We start from the raw sequence: 24,396 nt of genomic DNA, 5'->3' as shown, positions 1-24,396 counted from the left end.
CAAGCTACATTAAAGTGATTATTACGTTTTGAATATGGATATTTTTCTTACAAAAACTCATCGATTCGCTACAGGAGGCCTTTGCTCACCCCCGGGAGCCGTGTGTGAGACACTTTTTTTTTATGGATGGGCGCTTTTTATTTCACTTCTTTGGGACTGATGCACTGCAACACCTGCTGACTGCCATTAAACAGCTTGAAAGATCAAAGACAATTTTTAATATAACTCCGACTGGATTCGTCTGAAAGAAGAAAGTCATATACACCTAGGATGCCTCGGGGGTGAGTAAAACACAGCCTAATTTTCATTTTTGGGTGAACTAACCCTTTAAGTAACGGTGATATTGTGAAATAATGTAACAATTTAAAATAATTGTTTTCTGCTCTAATATATTTTAAAATGTGATTTATTCCTGTGAATCTGAATTTTCAGCATCATTACTCCAGTCTTCAGTGTCACATGATCCTTCAGAAATTCTGATATGCTGCTCAAGAAACATTTCTTACTATTATAAATGCTGAAAAAACTGTGATAAAATTTTAATGATTATTTAATGAATAGAAAGAGCAGCATTTATTTGAAATAGCAATCTTTTTTAACATTATAAATGTATTCACTGTCACTGATTTATTCAACAAGGATGCATCAAATCGATCAAAAAGTATTCATTTCTTTACATAAAAATCTTACTGACCCCAAACTTTTTAACAAAATTTAAAATTCATACAGTACTTCCACCACAAATCATGTTTAATATAGTATATGTTTTATAAAAACATCATACTGTGTGATCTGAACACACACACACCTGTTCGAAGGCTGGTGAAAGGGAGGGTGAACTGGCCAATGAAATCATTTTTGGATTTGTAGTCGTGATCTTCCACCATAAAACGCACCAAGGCCAGTTCAGGCACCTGCAGCTGAAAGCTCACAGTACAGTCCCAACGAGGGTTGAAACCTGCAGGGGGAGACAAACACACACACACACACACATACTGTATACTCAATATTCAATCCTGACAGGAACACCTCTCGTTTTACTGCTAGAATATGTTTATCACACACAAAATAAATGCTCAAAACAACAAAATAAAAACAAATGAAACACTGTAATCAATATGCCAACCATTAAAACATCACTAATGTTCTATCACACACACACAATTCTAATGGATTGATATTGATTAAAGGGGTCCTATTATGCTTTTTAATTTTTTCAACTTTAGTTAGTCTGTAATGTTGCTGTTTGAGCATAAAAAAGATCTGCGAAGTTACAAAGCTCAAAGTCCACTTCAAAAGGAGATATTTTATTTAACAGAAATCACTTTTTAAAAACTACAACGAACGACTCGTTTGGACTACAACGCATATTTTCCGGGATTTGTGATATCACAAATATGGACGAATGGGACGAGACCTGGTTGAGCTGCACTAGAGAAGGCAACGAGTGTTATCACTATGTCGGAGACACACTAGCTTTCCCAAGGCAGACGAACTTAGAGTGGTTACAATCATCCGGGTTTAAATCGCGCTCAAATTGATTTGATTTTGACGCAATATTTACACTGAAGCTGGCAGGCGGCTATCGTAAGGGGCATGACATTTCAGCTAACCAATCACAGTACACACTGGCCCAGCTAATCAATCACAACACACACTGGCCCAGCTAACCAATCACAGCACATTTCGTATTTCAGAAGGCGGGCTTTCATTTGATACAGGAACTATTCGAGCCGCTCATGCCAAACTGGGGAGAGAGGTGTTGTAATAATGTAAAATATGTGAAAAATAATGTGTTTTTCGAACAACCTAGTATGAGAGCCTGTTCTAGTACACCCCCAAAACAAAATCAAGATTTTGTAAAAGAGCATAATAGGACCCCTTTGATTAAACGATCATACAACATAACATAATAACTATGGATAACTGAATATCTCAGTGGTCTCACCATTGTTGTCAATGCGCTGGGTTTTAGCACGAGCCTTATCGATGGAAACTCCATGGATCTCCACCCAGACCTGTGGGTCCACAATGGAGTTGGGGTTGTCTGTGTTTATTTTAGGAAGTTGCTGGGCCGAGATCACCTGCGGGAGAAACAAAACAGCCCACAAGTACAGTAAAATAGATTTATCACAATATTTACAGAGCACATGGGATCCTGAGCAATATTTCCTGTCAGACCATTCATGACGAGCTAAAAGAGAAGAGGAGCTGCTACTAACCCGTATGGTAAGCTGTGTGGGTATATGTCCTGGTCCTCCACCCGTGTTCTCAGGGCCAAAGTTGGACTTCGGGTGACACAGGAAGTCAGGTTTGAGCACATATCCGCAGCGGCTGTTGGGCAGAAAGCGGCCCTGGTTCAGGTCCATCTGCTCTCCTGGGGTCTGGAAGTTCAGAGCCACTGGAGAACAGAGAGGATGAAGCGTTCAAGCTTTGGCTGCTGTACTTGCAGACATGCAGGAATGTCAGAGAGTTCAGTCGCTCACCCATCTGGCAGCCTCCGTTCCACATGTCCTGGGGGTCGTAGTTGGAGGACTGTAACCTCTGGCCTGATGGGTAAACCCTGCTCAGCTGCCGACTGTTGTGTCGAACATACAGCTTCCCTACAGGACAAAAATATGCACATAAAACAAATGAACAGACACAGATATTCACACAAGCAAAAACACATATGAATAAATATACTTTTTTACTAAGTTTCTGCAATATGTTTCAGTAGATTTTTTTAACAAGCAGCAGATCAGCATGACAAAATGCTACATTATTACTATTTATTAGTATTTATAAAACAAATGTGTTATTTATATATTATTTACTATTTAGTTGAAATGCTGTTACCTAATTGAAATTCTCATTGGCTTTGTGGCAAATACAACACTGTTCAAAAGTTTGAGGTCAGTAAGATGTTTTTTTTTAAAGAATTTAATACTTTTAGTCAGCAAAGATACATTAAATTGATCAAAATTGAGAGTAAAGAAATTTATATTGTTACAAAAGATTTATATTTCAAACTTTTGAACTTTCTGTTCATCAAAGAATCCTTAAAAATTGAGTCAAGGTTCACACACACAAACACACAGACAAACAAAACATTGACAGCAATAAGAAGCATATGATAATAAGCAGCAAATCTATCAGAATGATTTCTGAGGGATCATGTGACACTGAAGACTGGAGTAATTATGCTGAAAATGCAGCTTTGCATCTCAGGAATAAATTACATTTTAAAATATATTCAAATAGAAAGCAGTTCTTTTAAACTGTAATAATATTTCACAATAGTGCTGTTTTTACTGTATTTTTAATCCAAAAATTCAGTCATTATAAGCATTAGAGACTTCTTTCAAAAACATTTTTAAAATCTTACCGACCCCAACCTTTAAAAGTGTAAATATCATTTTGATTTACTAAATACATTATATAATCTGATAGTTTCCTCCTATAGTTTCAGTGTACTTAATTTTTCCCCAAAGGACAGCATGACTGATCTTTGACTTTTTTGTTTTGGTTGTCTCGGTTATTATAGTTTGTGTGGTAAATGCTGAGCTCTGAAAAGTGGTGACACGATCTAATTATGAAGTGACGTGAGTTTGATGTAAATTAGTCATGCCGCTGGCTGTCAGTGTTGGCTGGAAGAGCAGTGTCTTTGCTTTGGAAGTGATCTGATGATCAGCTTATTTATTATGAACCATCTGGCAGCGCCCTAAGCAACAAGCCGGTCCAGATAAAAGCAGCAAACATTAAAACAATACAGTTCACAGTAATATGTGAAATACTGTATATTCCTAGAGTAGTGCATTGCTGGGAAGTCACGTGCCACATCTATCGTCCTGTCTGTCTGTCTGTCTGTCTGTCTGTCTGTCTATCTATCTATCTATCTATCTAGCACCTTGATTTGGTATATGATGAATGCTTAGGTGAAAATGTGGCGTAAGATTCGTCTGTTCATCTCACCTGAGTCTTTGATGAGTTTGAGCGCCTCATTCTCAGAGAAAGAGGACATCATGCTAGGAGGTCTCTGGCTGGCTGTCTCGAAACCACTGAAGGGCACACTCTGACAGTACACCACCAGATCTGACAGCTCTGGACTCAGTTTAGTGCTCACAGCCTGGGGAGGGAATGTATACGTATCAAAGTATATCTTCGCACACAAGAAGATTTTTTCAGTGAACATTTAGACATTGCATGTATTATAAACACACACACATTCCATATAGTATATACTGTAATGTAGCTAATGCATTTACCTGAGCTATAATCATACTCATACGCAGACAATCAAACCACACAATCTTCCAATAATTTACAAATCAATTCATTGGCCCAAAAAGAAATTAATATCTGAACTCACCCTCCCAGGATCTTTTTTAGATTCCTTTTTGTTCCCGCCCCCTCCAGCAGTAGACTCTTCATCTGAGCTACATGAGAAGCTAGTCCAGCTTTCAGTCTTCCCCAGCAGACCACCTAACTTCTTCCCCTTCAGCAGGATCCGCCCCATCAACTCCTACAGTGAACCAGGAACATGTGAGTAATAGAAATGTTCACCAATACCAGGAACACTTTCTTCTGATTTGGAAAATGGTAGCTTTAAAACATTGTGACAGTAAACAATAATTCATTTCAGAGGCTGGAACAGCCCTTAAATAAGATGGAAAAATTGTGTCATGACAGAAACTGTCGAGAGTGAAAGACAGAAAGGAAAGTCATCATAAATATGTATAGTAAATGGAGTCAAGTGTGCTTATAAAAGTGTACACTACAGTACATGAGTGTTGACTTAAATTCATTCCTAGTACTACATGATTACACATTTCCTTTTTTTTTAGACAGCAAGTGTCAGATGTTTTTACTGATAATCCTCAGAAAGTAAACAGGAAGTTTCCTGAAGCGAGAAAGGAAGGGTTAGCAACACCAAGATCTTAGGTTTGATTTCCAGAGAATGTATGGAAGTAACTTTGGAAAAAGTATCTGCCGAATTACACACATTACCATTCAAAAGTTTGGGGTCAGTAATATTACTAAAATAATATTTTTCTTCAGAAAATATGCGTTAAAATTTTACATCGTTGCAAAAAAAATCTATTTCAAATAAATGCTTTTCTTTTGAACTTTCTATTCATCAAAGAATCTTGAAAAGAAAAAAAAATCATGGTTACCACAAAAATATTAAGCAACCCAACCGTTTTCAACATTCAATTTATATCTTAAGGACCAAATCCGCATAATAGAACAAATTATAAAAAATTCAGCGTTGACACCACAGGAATAAATTACATTTTAAAATATATTATAACTGTTTTCTGTAATTATATATTTTAAAATGTAATTTATTCCTGTGGTGGCAACGCTAATTTTTCACATTAGTACTGTTTTTACTGTATTTTTCATCAAATAAATGCAGACTTAGTGAGCACAAGATAACGACCCAGTGTACATTTTGAGTGTAATTACGTAAATGACAGCACTCTATAGCTATGTAAAACATGAAGTGAGACAGTTACAGTAATTATTGTATTATCACTGTATTATGATTAACGCTGAGAAATTCAGCATGCTTACTGGACAGTACAGTACATAATACATAACACATACTGCTTATATTAAAAAGTAGCATGTGAAAGTACACAAATGCTTAAACTACTAAATGCTTGAAACAGTAGTTTGCTGCACTGAGATCACTTACATGGAATGTTTAATTTAGCGTACTGAAAATAAACGTTTTTTTGTTTGTTTGTTTGTTTGTTTTTTTAATCCAGTTACGCCTAAAAATCTCTTACAGTTTTTCTCAGTCGCTTTGGTGCATTTCTCAGATCAGAAATAAAATTCTCAAAACTACTTGTTCAACCTCCACATCATCTAGTCACTTGTGCACATCAAAAAAACAATTTCTCATTCTTCTGAACAAGTTGCGATTGCTTTGGTACATTCATGCAATTGGTTCATCTAGTTGTTATAAACTGTCAAGCATATTTTCTACACATTTCTATTAGTCTTTTTGTAAATTTGCCATGAATTGTGCAGGTGAATCTTGACTTTCACTAATGAAGAGAATTTAGATCAACCAATGATAAGCTAGTTCTCTGAAATACATCAAAGGTGCATCTCATGAACTTTCAATTGGAAAGCATATATAGACAGAGGACAACACAAGAGTTACAAATTCTGACAATGGATGAACATCCAGGAACCATCAGGGTCAACAGCAAAGAGGAAGAAGAGGAGTAATGATGCATGCTGGAAAGGTACAGAGGCAAAACAGAGGAAGAGGCCAAGGACAGAGGTGCAAATCAGATGAAATAAGGGCCACTAATGTGGACCATGTTGTCACTCACGGCGGGTCGAAAGGTGAAGCCAAATATTGGGAGATCGATTATATCCTCAATAATTCAAACGTTTCGAAACAGTCTCTTTCAATCAATATCACACATACAGTAATGTGTAAATTTGTACTTTTGAAATGGATATATGGCATACATAAGAAGTGCAGCCTCCTGCATTTCACTACAGTAACTGCCATCCAAACTATTGCCATAGTTTACATCAGGTAATACTAACAGAGAGCACTGTTGTATTGACAACATGACTAAGCATTTTGACTGTCTTGTTTGTGAACAATGGCACAAGGACTTTTCGTTCATTGACATAAATACTTACTTTTGAGAGATGAACTAAAGATTTTGAGTAAGTTACAGGCTTTTGAAGGTAATCCATTGTGTGGAGCTGTTTGTACGAATCTGAGAAATGCATGCACATACTTCTTTGCAAATATTAAGGATGATTCGAGAAATGCAGCAAAGCGACAGAGAAAAATGGTAACATCTGGAAATTTGATAAATTGTTAAGTTAAGGAAGAGCAAAACTGGAGGTGTGTGTGACCTCAGGTGAGGGTAGGTCTTTGAGGGGCAGGTCATTGAGCGGCTTTCTCAGGAGCTTCTTTCCCAGAATAGAGCGAAGATGCTGTTGCCATAGTTTACATCAGGTAATACTAACAGAGAGCACTGTTGTATTGACAACATGACTAAGCATTTTGACTGTCTTGTTTGTGAACAATGGCACAAGGACTTTTCGTTCATTGACATAAATACTTACTTTTGAGAGATGAACTAAAGATTTTGAGTAAGTTACAGGCTTTTGAAGGTAATCCATTGTGTGGAGCTGTTTGTACGAATCGTTTTGAGAAATGCACATACTTCTTTGCAAATATTAAGGATGATTCGAGAAATGCAGCAAAGCGACAGAGAAAAATGGTAACATCTGGAAATTTGATAAATTGTTAAGTTAAGGAAGAGCAAAACTGGAGGTGTGTGTGACCTCAGGTGAGGGTAGGTCTTTGAGGGGCAGGTCATTGAGCGGCTTTCTCAGGAGCTTCTTTCCCAGAATAGAGCGAAGATGCTGCGCCATGACCGCCTGCTGCTCCACTGAGCAGTGATTCTCCACGGACAAGATCAGAGGATACGGAGATGTCTATGGAGAGAGAGAGAGACATGGTTATTCAAGAGAATCAATTATTTAAATGTCAACTATCAAGCATGCAAACCCAAAGATTTTCATCATAGGCTGTTATGGTTCATGTGTCTGCACCTTGAAGGCGTACTGAGCGATGGTCTCAATGACTTCTTTAAAGAGCACTTTGGAGGTGAGCGTGTGTCCGTGGTAGATCATGGGCTCTCCTTTATCACCGTCCCAGCAGTCCAGCTCAACACAGCGACAGCCCTGATGCAGAGCTCTAAACACAAACACAAAACCCATGAGTTTAACCACAAACAAAGAGTATGAACAATAAATATCATCCGAGTATGTGAATTAGCATTGTGTGTTGTATCTCATAATGTTTTGTACAGCTACCGCTGGTGATCAAATATTTCATGAGGTAAAGGCCTGGATGGAAAATGAGCCTTACAGATCTCCGCAGAATTGGATAACCTGTCATACATAAAGTTCTACATACTGCATTGCTGGTCCATTGTGTGTGCACTTAAACATATTAACGGCTCATAGCTCTATTGTACAAAATGTAATCCCATTCCACAGAATTCTGCAGTTGATAAGGATGTTTTTTTTTCTATTTAATCTAACCCTGTAAATTACCTTAATTGTTGGTTTACAAAAAAAATATAAAATCTAATAAATAAAAATATAAATAAAATTAAATAAAATTGTTGGTTTATCCTAATGTAGTCAAGTTTATTTAAGCAACAATTAAGCAATTAATATTTTCTACTTCAAGTTATTTTGGATGTTACCACATGAACACTTTTTTAGTTTCCCTGAAAATATTTTCTTTACGTTGCAAAATAATGATAGGCCATTTTTTTTTCATAGCTTAATGACTTTTTCATAAGTCCTGAAAAAAAGTGCTGCACTGTAGGATATCACGTAAATAGTTACATCACCATTCAGAGGTATGGGGACACATTAAATTTAAGCATTGCAGTGAAGAAATACAATAGATTTTCAAAGATATTCAAATAAATGATGTTCTATTGAACCTTGAACCTTCTATTTATCAAAGAATCCAAAAAGTAAAACTGCTCTTACAAAAACATTAGGCAGCACAACTGTTTTCAACATTGTTAATAATCAGAAATGTTTCTTGAGCAGCAAATCAGCATATTAGAATGATTTTTGAAAGATCATGTGACACTGAAGACTGGAGTAATGACTATCACGGGACTCTTTAAATATATATATAAAATAGAAAACAATATTATTATTTTTACTGTGTGTTTGGTGAAATAAATGCAGTCATACGGCCAGATTTACTAACAGCTTGCGCCAGCGCAAACTGTTTTTTGGCGTTAAAATAGTACTGTCAAGATTTACTAAAGACGCGCAGTCAAGAATTAGCGCTGAAAAGGCGTGGACAGTTATTTTTGTGCCTGACTTATTGAATATGCATTTGTAGGAGTTTCCCTTTCAGATGCAAAATTTATGGGAGGAGAGTATTAAAATGAATCATGCAATGCGATTTACTAACGTTTGCGCTCGTCAAATTACTGGTATTTGCGTCCATTATGTAACGCCCAAAAAAGCATGTTTTTAAAGAAGGCGGTAATTTGCGCTGCTCTTGGTAGATTGCGCTGGTCATTATGGAAATGAGATGTTGCATCTGTGTTCTTTAATATGCTCCTTGTCAGTAAAACACACGCAGAATTTTCTCCTCCCATTGGCGCTTTTATGGAATTGCGCTCTAACACTAATTTACCCTGTTTAGTAAACCTTGCCCATAACGAGCAAGAGAGACTTCTTTCAATAACGTTTTAAAATCTTACCAAAAGTCAACTAAGGTCAGTTTAAAAGTGTTTCCTGTTACTGTGACCTTAGGGATAATTCTTTCTCCCAGTGCAATAGTGTTACAGAACACAAATGGTTCCTAAATAAGCAAAGGCGGTAATGCAGACACAAGTAATCACTGGGATTTTACCGAGCAAAGTATAAGTGTGTTTTGGTCTACTAGCAGTACCTCTGTGGTGCTGGAGGCAGATTATACGGTGCAGTTGGGTGGGTGTTGTACCTGATATAAGGCTCGGTGCTGCTGGCGCTGGTCACCTGGTCTTTGGTGAGGTATGTATTATGAGAAGAAGAGATGTAGTAGTGCGCCAGCGGTCGGCTCATGTCCTGATACACGTGAGCGTGATCCGGGTTAAACACATCATTCTCTTTCGAGAGCATGTGCATGGTGAAACCATTCTGGGTCATGAACAGATTCTTCCGGGCTGAGGGTCATAAAGAAAATATATTGGTCAAAAGTTAACATGGTTAAACACAATCTTCAGTAGAGCTAGATAAGGACATGTTTAATACAGACTTTTTATCCTATTTTTGTATCACTAATGCATTACTCTCAGTTCTAGTAAGAGCAGAAATGAATAACCAAGGTTTGTCAGTTATTTGACACAATAACCAGTGACACACTACTGAGCTATGCACTCACACTAGTTCGTGGAAGTGGACAGGTGTGGTTTTTCCAGTTTACTGTTGGACCTGCACTCCAGTTTTCAACAGGTTGGATATTTTACATCATTAGATCACACAATGACAAACTAAAACCAGTTTTGAGTTGGCCTTTGTGCCATTTTTACTGACAGTATATAAACAGTAGAGTTGGAGTTCCTGCCCCCATTTGGAGATCTCCGGGCTGCAGTTATACCCTTCTCGAAATGTGAGCTAGATCTGAACTGACACTGCCCACATGAGCGCCATGGGTCGACTGCTAGACAACAGCTCTGACAAATAGCTCCTTTTGTTGCGACTCTAACAGTTGTTGTTTGTTTCTCAAATTACAGTACAGGGCTCAAAAATAAGATTGGTTTTTTTCCTGCTGGATCAGATTTGTACTTGCACTGCTGACAGTTTCATCCCCATAAAAATTTTATGGCCAAAATTATTTTCGGCAGTGAAAATTTCGACTTTTATTTTGTTTTATTGTTTTTTATTTTTTGAAAGAAATAATTTTATTTAGCAAGGTTACATTAAAACATCAAAAGTGACAGTAAAGACAGGAAGCATCGTGTGACTGAAGAGTGGAGTAATAGCTGCTGAAAATTCAGCTTTGAAATCACATGAATATGAACATTTTAAAATAGATTAAAAAAGAAAACAGTTATTTTAAATTGTAATAATATTTCACAATATTCCTGTTTTACTGCATTTTGGATCAAACAAATGCAGCCTTGGTAAGCATTGGTGGAGACTTCTATCAAAACATAAAAAAAATCTTACTGACCTCTGTGGAAGAATTATTTTTATGTATTTCATAATACATAAGCAAGTATACATAGGTATACCATATACATAAGAATATATTTCTGATTCAGCATTTCAAGAGAAATAAAAATAATGTTTAAGAAGAAAAAGTGGAATGCAAGTAAGTTGCATTCTGGGAAGTCTTGATTATGCAAGTAAGATTATAAATATTGTGCATGTAATTGTCTACTCTCCTGGATGTATACACTGAAGAACTAAAGTATAAAGTATATAAAGTTATATAAAGTTTCCACAACACCCCCAAGTGTGCACAGTTAGGGAAAACTAGACAAACCAATAATATGCATACACAGCATGCTGCCAGCCATATAATATGAAACAAAAAAACAATCTCTCTGCCATTATTATAATAAAAAATATAACGTAATACAGTCTTTGCATGCAAAGAGTATTCTCGTAGCTACATAAAATTATGGTTTAACCACTGATGTCACATGGGCTATTTTAACAATGTCCTTACTACCTTTCTGGGCCTTGAGGATGTCAGTTACATTGTTGTCTATGCAGGGTCAGAAAGCTCTCGGATTTCATCAAAATATCTTAGTTTGTGTTCTGAAGATGAACGAAGGTCTTATGGGTTTGGAACGACATGAGGGTGAGTAATTAATGACAGAATTTTCATTTTTGGGTGAACTACTGTATTTCTTTAAGCTGAGATCAAATAAAAACTAACACATTTTAACATTCAATTAAAATTAGAAGCTGCATGTAGTTGAAAATTAACATAACACCCAAAACAAAAAATATTAGAAATATGAGTACAACAAATAGGTTACAGGTTAAAAAAGAAAATACAATAGAGTGAAAACCACATTAGAGGAAAGAGAAACAGGACAAAGGTATTTTTGAACAAGGAGAGATAGCATGATACGTTCCGAGGTTCACATGTGCGGTGGAGTGGCGTTTAGATATCTGTTCTAGATCTGTTCTATATTTAGTCAGCTCTCTCACTGAGTAATGCTGTGCAGTAATGGAGAGTGTGTTTTACATGTGCATTTATTGGCATATGCTGGCCAAGGAAGTGAAACCTAAGCCTTCTGTTTAAATCCTATAATTAAATGTGTATTAAATGCTGTAAATGTGCAGTGGATGTGTGTCTATTTGCAGTTAGGAAATTACTAGCATTTTCTCTCTGCAGGTATGGCTTTAAGGATATTGGTCCAGCTTTTCTTTCTGGCTCATGTTGGAAACACGGTCTTTGAGTGTGCGGAGGCCTCGAACCCAGCGCTCTGCTTCGTCCTGTGTAGAGCAGCACAGATCCAGGCTTTTCCTTCCTCCGCGGAAGACCACAGTGAAGCAGTGGGTCTCTGGAACCAGACCTGCCATTCGTCGCAGACACTCCGACTGACAGCCCTCCCGCACACACTCCACCTCCGTCACACAGACTGACAGAAAGAACCCACACACACACAAACAGGTGACTGGATCATCACCACTAATAATAATTTACATAATCTGTTACTTAAAGGTGAATTGTGTAATCTATGCACAAATAGTGGCACCAAATAGAACTGCAAAAAAGAAATAGTTTTAAACACCAGTCTGGCCACTCAAACAAACAAAATTTCAACGTGAAACTTCTGCTTTAAACAAACCCTAATATTAAAGTGTCTCCATTATATATGTCAACTTATGAGTAAATGTCCAACATTTGGCAACCTCTGAAACACTGACGCTATCAACCTGTATTAAACGATACAAAACTAAGACACACAAAAAAGAAAACATTAAAAGAAAATAAGCTAAAAACTGGACAAATTCAAATTAATTAAAAGAACATCTTAATAATTACAGTATGTTGTTCAAAAGACATCAAGATTTAAATAAATCTAAACTAACTGAATGAACACAAAAATAAAACACTAAAAATAAAACCTAAAATAAAATAAAAACTAAACTAAAAGCAACTTAAAACACTAAATTAAACTAGCAGAATTAAAAAAGTAAATATATTAATCTAAACAAAATTAAACAAAAATAATAGCTACATAAAATTATGGTTTAACCACTGATGTCACATGGGCTATTTTAACAATGTCCTTACTACCTTTCTGGGCCTTGAGGATGTCAGTTACATTGTTGTCTATGCAGGGTCAGAAAGCTCTCGGATTTCATCAAAATATCTTAGTTTGTGTTCTGAAGATGAACGAAGGTCTTATGGGTTTGGAACGACATGAGGGTGAGTAATTAATGACAGAATTTTCATTTTTGGGTGAACTACTGTATTTCTTTAAGCTGAGATCAAATAAAAACTAACACATTTTAACATTCAATTAAAATTAGAAGCTGCATGTAGTTGAAAATTAACATAACACCCAAAACAAAAAAATATTAGAAATACAAGTACAACAAATTGGTTACAGGTTAAAAAAGAAAATACAATAGAGTGAAAACCACATTAGAGGAAAGAGAAATAGGACAAATGTATTTTTGAACAAGGAGAGATAGCATGATACGTTCCGAGGTTCACATGTGCGGTGGAGTGGCGTTTAGATATCTGTTCTAGATCTGCTCTATATTTAGTCAGCTCTCTCACTGAGTAATGCTGTGCAGTAATGCGTGTAATCTATGTGCCACTAGTGACACCAAAAAGAACTGCAAAAAAAGAAATGAATCGTGTAATCTATGTGTCACTAGTGACACCAAAAAGAACTGCAAAAAAAGAAATGAATCAAGTTTCAAACACCAGTTTGGCCGCTCAAACAAAAAAAACTACAACATGAAGCTTTAAACAAACCCTAATATTAAAGTGTCTCCATTATATATGTCAACTTATGAGTAAATGTCCAACATTTGGCAACCTCTGAAACACTGACGCTATCAACCTGTATTAAACGATACAAAACTAAGACACACAAAAAAGAAAACATTAAAAGAAAATAAGCTAAAAACTGGACAAATTCAAATTAATTAAAAGAACATCTTAATAATTACAGTATGTTGTTCAAAAGACATCAAGATTTAAATAAATCTAAACTAACTGAATGAACACAAAAATAAAACACTAAAAATAAAACCTAAAATAAAATAAAAACTAAACTAAAAGCAACTTAAAACACTAAATTAAACTAGCAGAATTAAAAAACAATATATATTTATCTAAACAAAATTAAACAAAAATAAATAAACTAAAAGCAACTCTTAGCTGTATCATTCCAAAGAACACTTCAAAGGATATAAACTAAGCTAAGATAAACTACTTGAATAAACAAAAACAATATATATTTATCTAAACAAAATTAAAAATAAAACAAAACTAAAAGCAAGTCTTAGCTGTGTCATTTAAAATAAGACTTCAAAACAATTAAACTAAACTAAACAATAATTTAAACAAAATTAAAATGAACCAAACGAAATGCTTTAAATTCTGATGATTAACACGTAAATGAATGATAAACAAGCAACAAGGACACTTACAGGAAAAAAATAAAACTATTTAAAGTCCATGTAAGAAGGAGGTCAAATGTGTCATCACAGTGTGTGACGACGGACATGTGTGTGAGGATTAATTTGGCACTTGTAAAATATGACCTGTGCAACACAGTGCCAAAAATGTTCACTATGTACTCCTAAAACACACACACACACACGCACACCCATATAAACCCACCTGATAGCCAAGCAGAGGCTTTGGACAGGCAATCATTTTACCAATTACGAAATGCTATTGCTAATACAGTGACAATCAAATATAATATAGCTCTGTGTATTACATGGACTTTCCTTCTCCTCCATCATTTTACAGTAAGTGTACTTCAAGTCAGCTATAATGAGGAATTGTAGACAGTAGTTGCAACAATAACGTCTTTGACCTGTGGAAACTCCTACGCTGCAAATAAACAAAGAGACATGCAGAGACACAAACACATGCTCTTTTAAATGGCAAAGACTCTCTGCCCACTTCCAAACACTGACAAACATGCATTCATAATTCTTGTGTATATGGAGAAGAAGAGTGTTAATTTTAACAGCGCACATGTGCAGTGAATGGGCATTTATTACGCCACTGGCATTCCTCACTAATGCCCACTGCATATATGCACAGGAGCATGAACTCTCCAGAGATCCAGCCCTGCATGAGGAGCTCCTCCCTACCAGCACAAAGACACCTGCACAGACTCATCTCCTAAGCAGACCGGCATCATTTAGTGCAGGCTATTTGACACTTATGCCATAACCACGTGTCTTCTATCTTTATCTACATTAATAAATAGCCAAAATAACAAAGGGATGAAGTGGTGCATGATGCAACGTCACACGCACAAACACTTATTCACATAATGCAAACACACACACAGTCATGTATTATTTGGACTATGTTTATTCCCTCAAGTGTGTGGCAGTCCGTGAGCTGTGAGGGGCATGCTGGGATTGGACAGGAGCAGCTGAGCCTGCATTCCTGAAGCCAGTGTGACGCAACACAAGACAGAAACAGAGAGAGAGGCTGTCTCATCTACTGCAGCTCTCTGAGTCGAGCAGTACAAATAAAAGTGTTTGGTTTATGAGCATTTTCAAGTGAGTTTCATGCTACTCTACCATTCAATAGTTTGGGGTCAGTAAGACTGTCAATGTTTTTGAAATAAGTCTCTTATACTCACCTACAAATACTTTTTATTTTGAATAATGATTTGCTACCATGTGAACACACATACTAGTAAATGTATATGACTTTCAAATCACTTATCTAACAATATTCCCCCAAATATCGTCCCAGCTAGTCTAACAGAGAGTGTACCGAACAAACAATGTTTGCCAAGACAAGAGTGAAGCAATTATAGCAATACTGTATACTGTTAAATTTGACTGTTGTTTCCAAATATGCTTTCAAATGAACAGAACAAAAGTAAGGTTTCAAGTGGAACATTCACTGATATTTTAGTCGAGAGCCCGTATAAACTGAACTTCATATGCTTCACATGATCTGTGTCACTATTCACTACATGTTGACGTCTGGCATATCAAAGAACTTGCATAAATTCCTATGTTTAAACTCTTGCTTTACTAAAGGTGATGATTGACAGGTGAGTGGGCGGTCTTTTGATGTTGTCTAGGGTGCATCAAGATTTATGTATACACTACAAAAGCAGCATTTTGGAAAGAGTCAAAGAAACAACAAAGCACCAATGTGTTCCAATTACAACAAAAAAACACGAATTATTACATAATGATATTACATAATCAACATCTTACATAGAAAAATCACAAAAGTGATTACTAGCACTACCGTGTGATTATTAATCACACTGAGACACATGATTAGTTATAAGTTCACTTTAGTCCTCAGGGTCTCATCAGAGGTCATCAGAATGACCCATACATCCTCCCTAAGAGCAGGGATTATTCATAAACACGTGACCTGGGCTTTTTACTGTACAGCTGCATGTGTATATTGAAACTTTGCATGTTTCAAAATCCAGAAACATATGACTACAATAGATAAATAGAAACATGCATCAATTCACATGTCCATATTATTATACAAAGGACACAGTTGTTGTTCACAATCCATTTGTATGAATGAGTCTGATTCGGGAGAGATTTTAGGATTTAAGTCTTAAGATTGTTAAACTCCTTGTCTTGTGGGCCAAACTTTTCCTGTTTTAAGAGCAAGCGGTCACAAGTTCGAATTTTGCTTAACTGACTTTTTTTAATCAAATAATTTGTTACATTGAGTAGCCTCAGATATCTCTATGCAGCTAATGTTATGCAGCAAATGTGAAGAGAGATCACATAATCACAGATTTTTGAGGGTGATGTCAGCGCCAGAGGTCTAATAAGAGAAACAACGTTCCCATGCTCCAGTGAAGCGCCATGAATGGGATTATAGCAGGAAGACTGATTCTCTTCACTCTCACAGTGGATTATCAATCCATCTGAAGAGCATAAATGAGATTAAAAACAGATTAACAATCATCTGAACAGCTAGAGATTAGAGATGATAGAGCAGCTAATTTCCCATGATGTCTCTTGTCACAGATGAATCTGTGGTATGTTTCCATTACGCTAGGAGCAAAGGTTGAATTTGTGTGACTAAAAGAAGATCATCAATGACCTGAAAAGCAGGTGAAAGTAACAGATTGAGACAATTAACACCTCTATTCAAAGTAAGCACCAAATCTGCTGGTCTGAAATCATTTAAAGCGAGTTTCAGACAGTTCAGGATCATAATCATGGTTTTTAATGAAAATATTTCTAGTTTAATTTCCTGGCTTTGTTTGATGTTGTGAAACAAGCCAAACAAAGTAGGAAATTAAACTGGAGGGAAGCTGAGGGTCTGAGCTTGTAGTCTATATAGACGAACACACAACCAGACATGTATTAATGAGTTCAGACATATGCACACAAAACTTTATGGGTTTTCTGTTTGCTGTTGCATTGATTGGAAAGTCCCGTCCCTCAACAAAAACCTGCTGAGCAATATATCACAGATGGTCAAAGGTGAGTGGTTTACAATGGGGAAAAAAGCATGATACTGGATCCCCACCAAATAATAATTATTATATACAATCTAAATGGAAAAAAATACTGACCCTTTAGTCTATCCAATGAGAAACTAAAATGGTTAAAATGCAGTCTTATCAAAAATATAAGACCCATACATAATATATTGTGATGGCACCTGTAATGAATCATCATTGCATAACCTTTCTGCATCATAAGTAGTGCTGTATTTAGACATTTCGATAACATAAATTGAAAATCTTTCCCTTGTTTGCCCTGTGTTTAATTGGGTCACTGCTACAGTTCATTACACTAAGCCAAATCCATCCATCCTGTTAAATTCAGTGGCATTCATTTACTAAAAACAGAACATCATAAGATTTAATGCCTGCTGGGTCCTTTGGGGTGAGGTTAACAATAGGCATTCAAAAAGAAAGCATAGCAAACATTAATAACGTCTTGTTTTGACTCCGAGCCAATTATGAGGTCAGAGTAGGTGAAGAAAGAAGAAACAGACTGTGATTGTTTTCTGATCATTATTTTTCCTCTAGGGTGTGACAGTATGATTCCTTGACCTGATTAGTTGTAAAAAATATGTTTCCATACTGCTACTGAGTCCAGTATTATATCTTTTTATTCACATGTTAAGTTCTGGCATCATGGCACCTTCCTCACAGTAATGGTGTCACTGGCACCCATGAAAATATAAAGTCATTTTAAATCATCTACTGTACTGTGAGAAAAAAAAAACAAATACACAAGTTTGGGGTCGGTACATTTTTTTAATGTTTTTGAAATAAGTCTCTTATGCTCACCAAGGCTGATCAAAATGACAGTAAAAACAGTAATATTTGATGAAATCCGAGAACTCCAGACCCTCCATAGACAGCAACGCAACTATCACGTTCAAGGCCCAAAAAGGTAGTAAGGACATCATTAAAACAGTCCATGTGACATCAGTGGTTCAACCTTAATTATATGAAGCTACGAGAATAATTTTTGTGTGCAAAGAAAACAAAAACAATGATACGAGAGTACCATGACGCATGCGCGCGGTGCTGCTGACGTAGAGGAACGCACACGCATGCACCGCGGTACTGTTGTCGTGAATGTCTGTCAAATTCTGACACGGAAGAGAAGAAAGTGTTGAATAAAGTCGTTATTTTTGTTTTCTTTGTGCACAAAAAATATTCTCGTAGCTTCATAAAATTTCAGTTGAACCACTGATGTCACATGGACTATTTTAATGATGTCCTCACTACCTTTCTGTGCCTTGAACATGTCAGTTGTGTTGCTGTCTATGCAGTTGCATTACACCAAATAATGTTCTTTTTAGCAACGTCATATGACCCCTTTAACAATCAATGCGACCACCCTCTCTGTCAGCACTCTTGTGAGATTAAATTCATTAAACAAAACCTTGTGAAGAATGTCATCTTTACTGAATTTTATCCCAACACCAAACTGCATTTTTTTATTCTGTGTGATTCATATGAAACAGAAAATGACCCATTGTAGAGATGTAGGGAGGTAAACTCAAAATGTAGAAACTAAATGTCTTGATAAAAAGCCCTCGGGAGCTCAGCTGAGAGCACTTACTAAACCGACCCTTGCTCATCTTGCCGCATAATTTCTGAACTCACAAATGCTGTGCTGAAAGCTGAATTTTGATATTTGTTTTTGGATGTAGTTCAGTCACAGATGATTTACTCACAGGTCTGCTGGCTTTTGCCTTTGCGGGAGGCTTTGCTGGACTCACACCACACCGTCACACAGTCCTCCAGAAGCTTCAGGCTCCTGTCTTTCCGCCAACGCTGAGATCGAACCTTCATCATCTTTGACCCCTGCAGCATCAGCTGCACATCTTCATCGTCCAGCACACCTATGACACACACATACATCATTTTAAAATATGAGCACCTCCTGTTCTTTCTAAATGTTTTCCAGTCTGTCCAACACACCTGCTGCATGCTGTAAATCTGAAGTGTCAAGTCTCTTAGAGGTACACATACTATAATTCACTCATAATGTGCCGTCCCCAAGGTTGTTCTCATATTCACAAAGTTATATATGCCAGAGACTAACACTTCCCGGCACTGAGTCATACACCGTTTTAATATTTCATCCAAAACATGGACCAAAATCAACTCATTACTCAGGCATCTTCCAAAATAAATATATATGTGCACACTCTCACATACTCGAGACGTGAGAACACTGAGAGGTCAGAAGTCATCCCACAGTGATGTAAGACACCAATATCTGTGTGTAAACGTCAGCAGCAATGACTGCACGTATAACAGGACACCAAATGACAATAATAGGAAAATAATTTCTTCTATGTTCTCATTCTTAATCATCAACATATGTTTGTTTCCCTGATTAAAGTGGCTTGCTCTCCTTCACAGGCTTGTGCAAGCTTGGAAAAAGACCATTCACTGAGAGCAAAGATTGCAAAATTGCCAATAGCGCACACTGAGCTCTTTATAGACTTTTCAAAGCAAAGTTAAGCCTGGCTGTGTTACAATAGGCTGAGGTGAAAAAAAAGCAGGAGAGATGAGGGAAGAATTAATGAACTGTGCTTGTTGAAAGCGTTGATTTCTTACAAACACTATTTTGTTTTAGCGCAAATTCATGCGAATCAGGTAAAATCTTGCTAACTTCAGTTAGCAACCTAACAGCTTATCCTGCTAACTTGGTATAGTGTAAAGTGGTTAAGAAAAGCTCCTTTGATTAGCTTGAACAAGATATGGATTACTACCATCATAACCAATAGAAAATGCACACAAATATATGCTAACAGTCAAACGTTTACTATATATTTGGAATAACAGTATTATTTTTTAAATAAGTCTCTTTTGCTCACTAAGGCTGTATTTATTTAATCAAAAATATTAACATTTTAATATGTGAAATGTTACAACAATTTATAATGACTATTTAAAATAAGTAAATATTTAAAAATGCAATTTATTTATGATGAAATCATTATGATTTGCTGCTCATAAAACAATGTTGAAAACAGTTGTGCTGCTTAATATTTTTGGTGGAACTTTCTTTCAGCATTCTTTGATGGATAGAAAGTTCAAAAGCAAAAAATAAGTTTTGCATTGAAATACCGTGGGCAAATGTGGTCTAACCATTTAGTGAATTCACCCCGATTCTCTGCCAGAGCTTTAATTGGACTTTAAAAAGACCTGAAAAAAGATAGAGGTCATGCTCACAGTGAAATAGCTGCTCTGCATTCTTTCACAGCATGGAGATTTGCTCTAGTCAGCACTACTTCAAAACCTCTTCTCTTCATCAGCTCTCTGAAATATGATAAAACACTGCTTTCTTTATATTCATTTATTTTTTAATACTTTTCATGTGACTTCAGAGTAAAATAACTACATTACAGAGAAAAAGTGAAGTGATAATAATGGGCCTAGAAGTAAATCATACAAAAAAGTTGGCAATCAACAAGAGAGAAATGACTAAGAGAGAGGCAATGCAAACTCCCTCAACTCTTCCTGCTGAAAAGCCAAGAGTGTTTGCAGCAAAGAGACCCTCACCACAGCAACCAGAATGTAAAGACCCTAATAAAGTGTCTCTGACAAGCGTGTGTGTATAAGTGAAAGACATTTGGTATTTTGCCAGAGTAGGCTACAGAGACAAAGCTACTGGAAACATGGCAATGAAATGCTACAACAAACTAAACTAAACTAAATCATGTATAATGAAGAAGGCTTAGAGAAATATATGATTTGAGGTAAAAAGAAGCACTCAGTATTTTTCCTTCATTCTCAAAAGTACAAATGAATGGTACTTTTGATAAATATGCCCACCCACATAAGAAGACTCTAATGCAAGTCTTCAGTAATGCTGTTATTGTTAAAGCAGCACTATGTAACTTTTTCTGTGTTCAAAATTTGCAAAATGTATATAATGAGCGAGTACATCGTGAATACATCTTCCAAACCGCGTTTTTGTCTTATTCCGAATCACTACGGTACACTTATAATAAGTACTTATATTTGGACTATTGTAGCCTGGTCGGGTCGTCACCGCTGCGGAGTAACACATACCTGCGTGAATCGCCATAGACAAACTTAGAGAAGTAGCTCCGGTTGGAATGTTCTTCCGCGGGATGTGTGCAGTTCTGTTTATTAACCGCTAGAGCGCCAAAAGTTACATAGTGCTGCTTTAATTAAAACTATTAAACATGTTAATTCACTTAAGCTCAAATAAAATAAAATATAAATATTAGATGAAAAACTTAAACTGAGACAAAATATTTTACATGGAGTGGGCTGCCTCATGGGGGCCGTCATGTGGAAATCACATGACCAGCTGAATTTCACTCACTTCGCAACATAAGCAAAACATTCCTGAGTGCTCCTCTAAGGGAACCTGAAATGACTGAAACCATGCAAGCTGAAAAAACGCCTCATGGCTGTGATGTCACAAACATGAAAGAGCCTCTGAAAGTTTCTTTCTTAAGAATTTGGCGCTTTTTGTTCTGTGATAATGTCACAAATATGGCTGGTATAAACTTTTCAGTGCTGCGCAAACTAAAAGATGTAACAGCAGCCCACAACACCAAACCATAGTCACTTATTTCATATGCAAACAGGTTAGCCAGTCATAACAGAGGTCACTTACTTTGAAATCATAATGATACAATATTGACAACAGGACATTTCATTTTACGGTAAAGTAAAAGGAAGAAAACTGGTCAGCAAAATGAAAATTACCACTTCGGGTCGTTTTCAGTTCAAGAAAGCTCAATTAACTTTAAGTACACTACTGCTCAAAAGTTTTGGGTCAGCAAGATTTTTTTTTTTTAGAAAGTCGTACTTTTAAACAGCAAGAATGCATTAAAGTTAAGTGACAGAAAAACTTTTATAATGCTTCAAAAGATTTCTATTTCAAATAGGTAAATGCTGTTCTATTGAACTTTATATTCATCAAAGAATGCCCCCAAAAAATCGATCACTGTTTCCGCAGAACCTGATTTTACCAAGTGCGACATGTTCCTGGATCAACATTGACCCTGGAACAACATTGTGATTAACCAATCAGATTTGACGAACCAGTTTATAGTTTTTGTGAAGTTTAGGCTTCCAATCAGTGTTTGGTGCTTGTACATCAGTGTCATTCATCTATCATTTCCTCTGATTTTAGGGATTACTCATGGTTATGGTTAGGTTTAGGTGTAGGGATATGGTCAAGACTACATTTTTGGATTAAAATGTTGTTCCAGGGTCAACAAAATATGTTGACCTAGGAACACATCTAACTCAGCAAAATCAGGACATGCCACTGTTTCTACAAGAATATTAAGCAGCACAACTGTTTTGAACATTGACAATGATAAGAAATGTTTCTTGAGCAGCAAATCAGTATATTAGAATGATTTCTGAAGGACCATGTGACACTGAAGACTGGAGTAATGATGCTGAAAATTCAGCTTTTAACATCACAGGAATAAATTACAATTGAAAACATATTAAAACAGCTCTTTTAAACAGTTTTTACTGTATTTTTAGTCAAACATATGTAGCCTTGGTGAAAATAAGAGACTTCTTTCAAAAGCCTGAACAAAAAGTTTTGAACAGTAGCACAGACTTCAGTGAAAAAATAAGATGGTTTTTAAAACGTGTATTATATGATCCCTTAAATGTAATAGTTGGTGAACAGATGACTCATACTTTACAACATTTAGACTACTAGAGTTACCTACAGTTCACCTGAGGTGCATCTTGTCCATAGTGAGCATATCTATATTTAGAATAAATGTGGGCATGATTGCATCATGGATGACTTATTCTCTCTCATTACTTTATCATTTAGCAGAAGCACAAGAACAGTCAACCAACTAGAGCAAGCTGGGAGAAACATAACTTAAATAAACCCATCACATTGGGTTAATAATAAGCAAATCTCATACCTCAAACCACTGAATAACTCTTTTCTCGCACAAAAACCTCTTGATTATTCCCACTGGAGGGCTTTATTTTGAAGTACTGACATAGTAACATTAAATCACACCACTGAAGAGCACCAACTTGCACAGCCTCTTCATACAAGCCACTCAACATCATTTTACAAGAGCAATAAATGTGAGCAAAACACTTATAGCATATCTACTGACGCCAGCAGCCATGGCAGAGATAAACCAGCAGCACTGCGGTAGCCATGGAACAAGTCTTATTAAACGACTCCATAAAAATTCAGCATAGGTTGCCATGGAAGATAATACAGATGAGCACAACATTAATTACAGTTAATTAAACCGAAGCAGGGTTATCGCCCACTTGCAACTGTTTAAGCTAAACTCTTTCTCATGCAACTGCAGTCACAGTGCTGTAGTTATGGGAAGAAGCCAGGGAATGCAGACGGGTCCTCAGAGGATCTTGTACTCAATATAGCGACAACATTCAACTCATTCATGATCAAATGCAGAAGAAACCCAGCTAAAACAGGCAGAGGTGGGATAGCTAAACATCTAAAGAAAGACCTGCCGAGGTCAATAAAAGCGATATAAATATGCCCTAGTTACTTTTCTTGGAAATCAGCCATTGTTCTTGAAGAATGCTGTATATTATTTGTTGTGTAATTTGCTACAATACAGGCATAATGACATAATAATCCATTTTATATTTTTTCAAATATTTGTTTCTCTCCACCTTCTTACATGCGGTTCCTTTCAAAAGCCTGAAGCATAAACTAGCACAGTTATTTTGGTTTGGTTTGAGAACTAGGCTGATATTAACATGAAATGTGCTAGTTTCAGATATCAGCTTGCTGCATAATAAGATATCACATGCAGAATGGTTTTTACGTGGACAGCACAAGCAAGGGTCATAGGTGTAGGTGGTGGTGATCTCAGCTGGAGTCATGCTGCTGAAGGGCGAAGATGAGAGGTAAACATGAGTGGGAAAATAATAATTGTGCGAGAACAGTCAGTGGTTATGAGTGTGGCAGTGTGGTTATGTGCGGGTTATGCTAATCACGAAAAAATAATATGTCCGGCCATCCCAGACACACCAAAAAAGCATAATACTGCATTACATACATTGTCACAGCATCCAGTCTTAGGGGGCTGTTCACACAGAACTTGTTCTTGTGCCCAAAACATCTAGGGAAGGTTGCTGAAAAGGAACGCAGGGGTCTCTTGACACATTTTCCTAAACTTTAAAGAAT

The 24,396-nt window shown here is 36.5% G+C and overlaps 1 protein-coding gene across 1 annotated transcript in view; it reads right to left on the bottom strand.

Annotated features, from left to right (window-relative positions):
* Positions 1-24,396, bottom strand: part of LOC107738025 (1-phosphatidylinositol 4,5-bisphosphate phosphodiesterase delta-3-A-like) — a 27,903-nt gene that overhangs the window by 2,580 nt on the left and 927 nt on the right. The window contains exons 2-12 of the mRNA XM_016549694.1: positions 18,923-19,090; positions 11,922-12,152; positions 9,515-9,716; positions 7,582-7,726; positions 7,312-7,464; positions 4,352-4,504; positions 3,955-4,108; positions 2,487-2,603; positions 2,223-2,401; positions 1,949-2,084; positions 809-958 (exon numbers count right to left, since the gene is read on the bottom strand). Of these exons, the coding sequence (XP_016405180.1) occupies positions 809-958; positions 1,949-2,084; positions 2,223-2,401; positions 2,487-2,603; positions 3,955-4,108; positions 4,352-4,504; positions 7,312-7,464; positions 7,582-7,726; positions 9,515-9,716; positions 11,922-12,152; positions 18,923-19,090 (1,788 nt within the window). The remainder of the gene's footprint in view (positions 1-808; positions 959-1,948; positions 2,085-2,222; positions 2,402-2,486; positions 2,604-3,954; positions 4,109-4,351; positions 4,505-7,311; positions 7,465-7,581; positions 7,727-9,514; positions 9,717-11,921; positions 12,153-18,922; positions 19,091-24,396) is intronic.

Source organism: Sinocyclocheilus rhinocerous, unplaced genomic scaffold (genome assembly GCF_001515625.1).
Source record: "Sinocyclocheilus rhinocerous isolate Xijiao unplaced genomic scaffold, SAMN03320098_v1.1 scaffold461, whole genome shotgun sequence".
Taxonomy (NCBI): domain Eukaryota; kingdom Metazoa; phylum Chordata; class Actinopteri; order Cypriniformes; family Cyprinidae; genus Sinocyclocheilus; species Sinocyclocheilus rhinocerous.
This window is presented reverse-complemented; position numbering and strand designations above follow the sequence as displayed.